At 35.8% G+C, this 8,591-nt stretch overlaps 3 protein-coding genes across 3 annotated transcripts; 1 reads left to right on the top strand and 2 right to left on the bottom strand.

The window, feature by feature from the left end:
• Nucleotides 1–10: 10 nt before the first annotated feature.
• Nucleotides 11–4,604, bottom strand: LOC124178204. The gene is made up of 3 exons (XM_046561440.1): nt 4,385–4,604; nt 2,993–3,037; nt 11–175 (listed from the first exon to the last, which is right to left on the bottom strand). The coding sequence occupies exons 1-3, from the start codon at nt 4,602–4,604 to the stop codon at nt 81–83; spliced, it is 360 nt and encodes a 119-aa protein (XP_046417396.1). The 3' UTR covers nt 11–80.
• On the top strand, nt 4,600–6,012 carry LOC124178202 (dnaJ homolog subfamily C member 30, mitochondrial-like). Its single transcript, XM_046561438.1, has one exon. The coding sequence runs from the start codon at nt 5,165–5,167 to the stop codon at nt 5,882–5,884; it is 720 nt and encodes a 239-aa protein (XP_046417394.1). The 5' UTR covers nt 4,600–5,164; the 3' UTR covers nt 5,885–6,012.
• Nucleotides 5,985–8,314, bottom strand: LOC124178203 (vacuolar protein sorting-associated protein 37B). Its single transcript, XM_046561439.1, has 4 exons — nt 8,072–8,314; nt 7,822–7,993; nt 7,491–7,573; nt 5,985–7,381 (listed from the first exon to the last, which is right to left on the bottom strand). Exons 1-4 carry the CDS (start codon nt 8,195–8,197, stop codon nt 7,118–7,120), a joined length of 645 nt encoding a protein of 214 aa, XP_046417395.1. The 5' UTR covers nt 8,198–8,314; the 3' UTR covers nt 5,985–7,117.
• Nucleotides 8,315–8,591: the final 277 nt, after the last annotated feature.

Raw genomic sequence — 8,591 nt, forward strand, 5'->3', positions numbered from 1 at the left:
CGTGCTAACCTTCGGGTCCGGTCAAAGGTGCAGATCACTTTTTTTTTTGTGGGCCGGTGTAATCAAAGTATGTCATGTTATCACGATTCCATTATCAAACTATGTATAACCAGGTCCTTCAGGCCGTAATTTGCAGTTGGCAACGCGTGCCCAATGCTAAGGTATCCTGAGGCCCCTAAACGATATTAAAGATAAAATGAGTACACCAACGATTGGAATTATTGGCTCCTGTTTTAGGAGAACGAGATTTAAGGAATTCTACGAATATGTATGTAAGTGATAAGAAGCAGTTCTCAAATAAAAATAGTTTACGTCGAGTAAGTTAAATGACGTTCAGTAGTTTTATACTCTACAGTGTTTATACTTCGCTGAAATTGGAATTCGCTGATATTTTTTTTTTTTCAAATATTTGACTGTCGAAATTAAAAACCTTCAGTGCAAAATCAACCTATTCACTTTCAGACTGCACTATTCAGTTTAAACTTTAACGGCACTCATACTACGAGCCTCTGTTATCTCCCAAGTACACTGCTAAATTGTGTAATTCAAAAGCCATTGTTTCGATAATCGAGAGATGCCGAAAAATGTCGGAAAATTACTTTGTATACTTTGCATAAATGATAAAACGTATGCTATTTCGGCTTCAACGATGATATCTTCTTTTACGTGTTAAATGTTTATCACTATCGCGGATACGAAAATCGCTTCTTCTACCACTTTATCAATCGAATATAACATTAAGAAATCAAGGCAGTCCCATATGCCAATATTAATTAGAAACGATGATAATGCATGGACAGTGGAGCAAAATATAAACTTTACGGTATCACGAGATGATAATACCTACCCGAAGTATTAATAATCGTACACAAAGAAAGGACACTCATTTTTGAGTTACATGCAGTTCTAAGTATAAAAGTTCGCAATAGATCCAATATTACGCAATGGATTATTTTGAGCAAGATGTGATAACCCCCAGCAATATCTCTTCATCACTTGGTTTTTAATCATTTATTAGGCGATTATAAATAATTCTTGGTTGATCTTGACGTCTTAAATAGCCCTGACACGTGATTTCATAATTATCAGTGGCTGACCGTGAGTAGGATTCTTATGTCATGGTCAATGACCATGTAGCCTGCCATCTCAAGCTCCATTCCAAACAACAATCTACGAGTAGTGAGCCCTTGAATCTTGTTTATTCTCTCCGCTTCCAGCATGTTTGTAATTTAGGGGTTTCACAATGATATTAGTGGAACTTTGTTAGCAGTAGCCCTTAATCGTGAATCTGACAAACAAAAATGAATCTATATTATACTAAATCCATCATTGTCGCCAATAATAGTGATGGCAATGAAATATTTACCCACGGATAGCTTTGTTTTTTGTTTTTTCAGTACTATATAAAATAATTGTTCCTCGGTTTTTCGAAGCAAATGACATGACCACTCTACTCAATGGGTTGGGTAGTTTGTTGACAATTCGTGTGATTGTTCGCCGAAGATGAAAAACAGCGCCCAAAGTGTGCAGTTATTAGACAAGAATTATTCCATGAATTAAAACTCTTCAAACTACGTCAATTTCTCACATTCGGTAAGAGTGCTTGCAGCAAATCACGTTATAGCACGATTATAAGAGAATAATCTCTAATAACACAGTTATGATAAATGCTTAGCAATAAATCTTACAACTTATTATTTTATGTGATCGCAGTGCATGCGTAATCATGCCTCGATATGTTTCTCTTACCTGACACAGTTACGCTATTTAAATACATAATGTGTAACTTATGCAACTATTGATTTTAGTGTTTCTCGAAATTGGCAAAAAACGATACCTCGAAATCCATTAGTAAAAGTGATTTACTTCGAAAATTTCGTCGAACATTTCAAGTTGTTAAACATCAGATCGGCTCGAGCATACCCATTGAGATAATTTTTTATCTGTTTGGGCTCAGTAATGTGGAGTTATCAAATGAAGATTCTCCATTCAAAATATTCTAATTACTTAAGATTTTACATAGTATTTCATTAATTTCGGACGATCGTTAAAAAATGGTTTTTATATTTTTTTGTCAATTTTGGTACAATTGGCAAGCACCAATTATTCCGCGTGATTATCAAAACACTGCATGCGAAGCTGCGAAGTATCGGTAAGGTTCAGTCAGTTTAGTCGGGTTACTTTAACGAAATATTGAACCAAAATCATTAATTTGCAATTTTACCATAATGACTTTTAAGATGTCGAGTTTTTCGAATGAGATTCGTTTTGCTGTATTACGGTTTAATAAATTTCACACGCATCCTTGAATAGGGAAATTGCGATTTTTTCTAATCATTTAGTATTACACTAACGTTACGAACATCAACTTCCTAAAAGTACGAAGCCTACGCGCAATCGTATACGATAAAATTCAGACTGTCCTCAGAACCGAAGTGCATCAAGTCCACGCGCAAACAGCGCAGTTAAAGTCGAACAATTTAATTACTGAAATCGCGCTCATAGTATAATATTGCCGTTACTGCGTTCGGTTTGTTGACAGGACACGCGCAAAATCGACGTTAAAATTGATATTTCAGAAAAACGTCAATACGGGAATTTATATTCTGGAATACAATCGGTAGCGGCATCTCTATATTAATCTGATGAATAACGATGCAAATTCTTATTCTTAGAAGCGGTATCAAGTGCTAATAACTGTTTTGTAAAACAGAAGAAAAACTATTTATAATTTTAGTGATTTCAAGAGGGTTCGAATATTTAGCAGCAAGTGTTAGATAGAAAGTGCCCTCATCATAATAATTATTTTATAACAAATTTCATGACAGAAAAAATAAAATCATTTACTTGAAAAATAAACTCCCTTAAAATTGCGAAGAGTCTATATATTAATTTAATAAATCGAAACTTTCTGTAACGATTGTCACGGCCATGTCACATAATGAAAAAATGTAAGCAAGAAATCCGTAACCCAAACGCATGCGACATTCACCAATGATGTGAAGTAATTTCTGATTCACTCCATTTCTGACAGAAACTGAAAAAAGAACAGGGAAATTAATTTAGTTACCTTTCAGAATGTGTGCTTGGAGAGTTTTGTATTTTTTGATTCTAATTGCCATTCGATTTTTTTTTTCGATTTTGAATCATTATAAATTTTGCAAAAGCAGTGCAATGTTTATGCCAAGAAAATTTTATTCCTCTATCTTTTAATTCATCGATTGAAAGTGAATTTTTAGCTTCTCTTAGTTCGTATCTTCAAGTCATAAACTATACGTATATCGATTCAAAAAATGAACCTACAGCGTACGTCATAAAATGCGAAGAGAATTGCTCTCGTAATCATATAACTAGTTAAACCATTTTCAAAGGATATAACACAGTTACGCTCACATAGATCTCCTAACCGAACCAGAATTCTGAACAGTCCACCTGCGTATTAAGCACTGCATATTTGTGTGCACATTAGGTATAGAAGCCAAAATAATTTGAACGTAGTGACACAATTTGGAAGATAAGCCGCTATTTTGTAACTTTATGGTTGGCAGGATTTCAGTACGCCATAATGTAGCAGAGAAGGCTCAGATTTTCCAAACTCGACTCCTTAAAATTCTCTCCAAAGTTGAAAAATGATGATGTTTTGGATGATGTTTTGTTACGTTAACATTTCTAACGACAACATCATGATCGATTGGCAATTGATAATATTGGGGAAAAGAACTTGAAAGTCTTCTGCTGAATTTATAAGTTACGTTAGGAAATTCTATACAACTTTCTTGTATTTCGTTTTCTCCAACATTCCCGCGAATATTACAAAACACGTATACAAGTCTGTTCTCACCTGAGCTGCGAATTATGGCCAGTTTTCCAACGTCGATATTGTCACCAAAAATGTGTTAACCAATATTATTAAGTAACTCATGAATATGTCGATATTTTTAGAAAATTCATACGAAGATGGTTCAGATGTAGGCGGATATATTCCGCATTCGTATACACATCACACTATACACAAGAACTATATCAACCACAATCCCTGCAAAATAAAACCACGCAATGATCTTGCAATATTTTTTTATTCGGCGTATTGTTACGTCGAATGAACAAATATATACAATCACTAGTATAAGTGATATTACAATAATTTAGTGTAGCAGAAATCGCGAGAAGTGTCCTCGACACACGGTGTTGTTTTCAAAACTGTGAGAAACGGTAGGACTATACAAGTCTTATTTTGAGCGACAGTCGCACCGTTGATGTTTAACTCTTGATAGATACACCAGAGAGGAAGCCGATATTCAGAGACGGTGCTTAACAATTAGCCCGATTTTTGACACAAACGAATAGTATTATTAATATGTGTTACCATGCAGCACATGCTTACCATGGCATCCACTGATCTCGATATTTGCATCGCACAACGGCCGCAACGCTTCTCGAACGCCTCTCGTGGACAAAATCTGCAACACTGCACTTTGGTGTGAACATAGGTATATGACATTCGAGCAGTGCATTCGAGTCACCTGACAAAGCACCTGATCTGAACAAAATATAAATTCGGATTCCGTTTGGATCATATTTTTATATCTTTTTGTAGGATACATCTAATGTCATGAGTGTTTATCGTGATTTGTTCATGATTTTGACGTCTGTGGACTGGTCAATCGAAAATCTGTGAGAGAGTACCGAGACAGGGAATTCCAATCTCCACAGAAGAAACTGCGTGCTCCCATTGGGCGCTGCCGTTGTATCCTATAATATGATCGGTTCCTGGTGTCTTGATCTGTACCTCACTCTGATAGTTGCGCACCTCCGACGTGACATTGAATTCAGTGTTCGAGCAGAGATGAGTAGATCAGGGACCATCCGTCGGTTAACCTGTATTCAATAGTCTTTAAAATAGTGCAAGCAATAACCATACGTTCAATTTTTTACGGCCGCTAACGAGTGCCTCAGTGATCCGAATGTCGAAATTACGAACTGTAATTTTGGATCAATTTTCCGTAAAGATTCGGACAAGTTATTTCAAATTATGACATATTCGGACACTACTCATCCGAAGAAACGATATAATCAAAGCTTGAAGCCACATCAAGACCCGGTTTATATTATCAGGCCTACGGCTTAGAAATATATTACATAATTTATTAGTCATTACAAATAAATGCCGACAATATCATCGATGGGTTATCCGAGAGTTTGCATAAACTTATTTACAGGCAAACTTGAATTCAGCACTAGTTCGTTATTGTTTAAAAATCATTACGATACATTAGGCCTCTCTCCGAAGGCTACACAAAATGACATCAAGAGTGCTTACTACAAACTGACCATGATTTACCATCCAGACAAAAATAAAAGCGAGGCAGCAAAACACAAGTTTCGCAAGATCACAGACGCATATGAAGTATTGGGAAGTTACAAATCGCGAAAAATGTACGACCGTGGAATGAGACCTGGTGCTGGTTCTAGGCGCATGGAAGAGAGAGATCCAGAAGAAGTGAAAAAAGAAGACGCCCAAACTCGCTTTTACAAGGCTAGAATGAACAGAAGCAAAATCGTCACTTCTGACGGTCGCTCTCCGATATACAACTTTGACGAATGGGCTAAAGCACATTATGGTTCGTTATTTACTCAAACTAGTGAAAGCAAAGTAAACTGTGAGCGTTTGCAAAGAGAGAAAGAGGACGACATTCGTCGATCGCAACAGGTTGCAATTACCATGCCACTTGGTATTCTATTTCTGTTTACCTTGGCATCTTTCTACACTTATCGGGATAGCATAAGTTATGATGTGAACCGAATCACTCATGATACAAAAGATTCACAGCCTTCTTCTTCTCCAGGAATCAACAGTAATAAGGAGAGCTCTCCCAACACTTGAATGGCTAAGAATGTAATTTTCAGCTTTAGATGAGATAGATTGTCAGCTGTTACTGAGTATTGTATATAGTAGAAATTTGTTTATAGTGTTTACGCTGCTGTTCAAATAAAAAATACTTTATTCAAATATCTGATTTGTTTTCAACATTCTTTTCATTCAAATATATTTATAATTATTGTTTTTTTTTTATCTCTTATGGTTGTTAAAACCAAGTTCGCATATCAAATAATAATAAATGGATCATCTATTCAAAATACACCTTTAAATATCGTACTGCACTTGTTAGTTAGCATTATGTCACGTAAGATAAAATTGCTTTACATTCAAAGGAAATATAGAAGTTTCTTTGCATTTAGAGGAAATATGGGAATTCCAGGAATATGTGCACAGGGCACCATTTATTACGAGAAAAGTTGGAAGAGATGAATAACAAAAAACGACCAAGTAAATTGCAAGAACTCTAATCAGCCAAAATTCATAAATATAACTAGTAAAACGTTATAATATTAGTTTAGTCTTATCAGTTATATGTATGTATTTATAGTCTGAGAAAACCATTATTGTAAAACTCAAGGTTGATTCTTTGTTCATCGTATTCTGCCTTAGGCTTGCTTCCCTATAGGTCTCTGAGTACTCAGATAATGATGACGTAAGTAAATCGCCACACGTTTTTGATCTATGCGTCAAAGCTCTTAGATTTTCAGCTATGTGAAACTATCACATAACAATATCATTAAGCTTTGTAAATTTCACTTCGTCCAACACAGTGGACGGGTTTTTGAATCCCTGAGAAATAATTAAACTGTTATAGAATAATTCGGGATTATCAAACCATGTAGTGCAATTTACTACAAGTTGCTAGAATTTCAGTTTCTGATCAAAACATATGGTTTTTGTTCTTCATTATTAGAATATATCATGTTTACAAACCGCTTTTGTACTTCCAGAACATGATAAATTATACAGAACTGATCATTTAAATGACATGAGGAGTGCCAGATACTTAAATGAATGGAATTTCATTAGTTCAGATGGTAATGCCACATGTTTTCTGTAAAATAAACCTAAACAAACAAAGCACTAAATTTTCAGAAGCTTGTATAAAATTTGAATGTATATTACAACAGTACTGCACCTATGAATCTTTGTTTATTGATAATTCACTGGCAATGTAGATTAAGATTCTTCTTAACCATGAATATTAATTAAGGGTTAATTATACCTGGCATTGAATTAAAAGGGCCGATATACTGGCGGAACAGGCATGGGCATTCCTATGACACCTGTAGGATATGGAACGGAAGGTCCCATCCCTGGGAAGTTACCAGAGGTAGGATACCCTAAGATTCCAGAGGACGAAGGACAAGGCTTTAGCATTAGCTCCTTCATTTTGTCAACTTTCACTTTTCGCAAGTGCATCAGCTTACGGCGCGTCAAAAATTGCTCCAAAAATTCATCCACCTCCATTTCTTCATTCATAAACTTTCCTTGTATTTTCTGAAAACAGGAAAAGAAAACGATTGATTGGTATATCTCTAACTACTATTACATGACTAGGTAATAATCATATTTGTTAAATGCTCTCCAGATACACAAATGTATTTACCTCTGACTCTTCTTCGATTTCCGCTGCAGATGCTTGAAGTAGGGCCAAAGCTGTATCAACAGTCATCGTGCCTGACTGTTCCTCTGCAAAAGGTAACATTTAATGCCTATCTGAACCAATAATTAAAATTTATTAGGGACTATTCCTGAAGTGGATGCAAGAAGAATACAGTGAAATATTTAACTCTTAATAAATTTGGTGATTAAAAATTGTTCTTTGTCAGTCAATGTCCGGAGCTGACATCACAATTGAATGCTCGTATGATTCAAAGTTTTAGAACAACAGAAGGAAAAGTAACAGCAGAATTTCCAGTGTAGAAGACGAGACATACTCAGCTGATCTAGCTTTTCCATAACACTCGTACAGAGTCTGCTTCCCTTCTCGCTGAGTTCCCTTATTGCTTGTTTGCCTTCTTCTAATTTCGGTTTATTGGAAAGATTGAACTCTGCCATGGACCTGTTACTAGCCAAAAGCATCTCCTTTTCAGTATCTTGATCCTTGAACTATAAATAACACCTTAATTATACCATGGGTTTCGCGCTGTTCCAACTAACAACAAAATACGATCACGAAAACCTAACCTGTTTGACATCTTTGACAATCTCCTCGAACTTGTCATCGTCGTTCAACAACTCTTTTAGCTCCTCGTTGTTTAAATGAGCGAGCAATCCTAATGTTGCCACTATATCGGGCTCCTGATTGCACATTTTAGCAAAATAAATAAAAAACTATAAGGCTGCTTTGCTAGTCAACTCCTTTCTGACACAACCTCTGACAAATGACAATCTGCACCTTGACCTGAAGCCTTTACGCCACTGAAGTATAGTGATAATGTGAGTGCTTTACGCATACTCAACCGCACGGGGATTTCCACAAATAACTGACAAGCGATAGTCAAGCTGTCAAAATATGAATAGTGCGTCATTCAGGATGAACGAGATGTTCATCAATTTTTACCTGCTACTTTTGGTTAAAAAATAAAGACGAAAATATTTCCCATTGGTCCTACCCCTCTAATCTGCCGCCACTATTTTCAACAGAATACAGACTTTTATTATGTTCACAAACGAGAAATTCACAAAAGAGAGTTCGAGAAATGAC

Source organism: Neodiprion fabricii, chromosome 3, assembly GCF_021155785.1.
Source record: "Neodiprion fabricii isolate iyNeoFabr1 chromosome 3, iyNeoFabr1.1, whole genome shotgun sequence".
Classification (NCBI taxonomy): domain Eukaryota; kingdom Metazoa; phylum Arthropoda; class Insecta; order Hymenoptera; family Diprionidae; genus Neodiprion; species Neodiprion fabricii.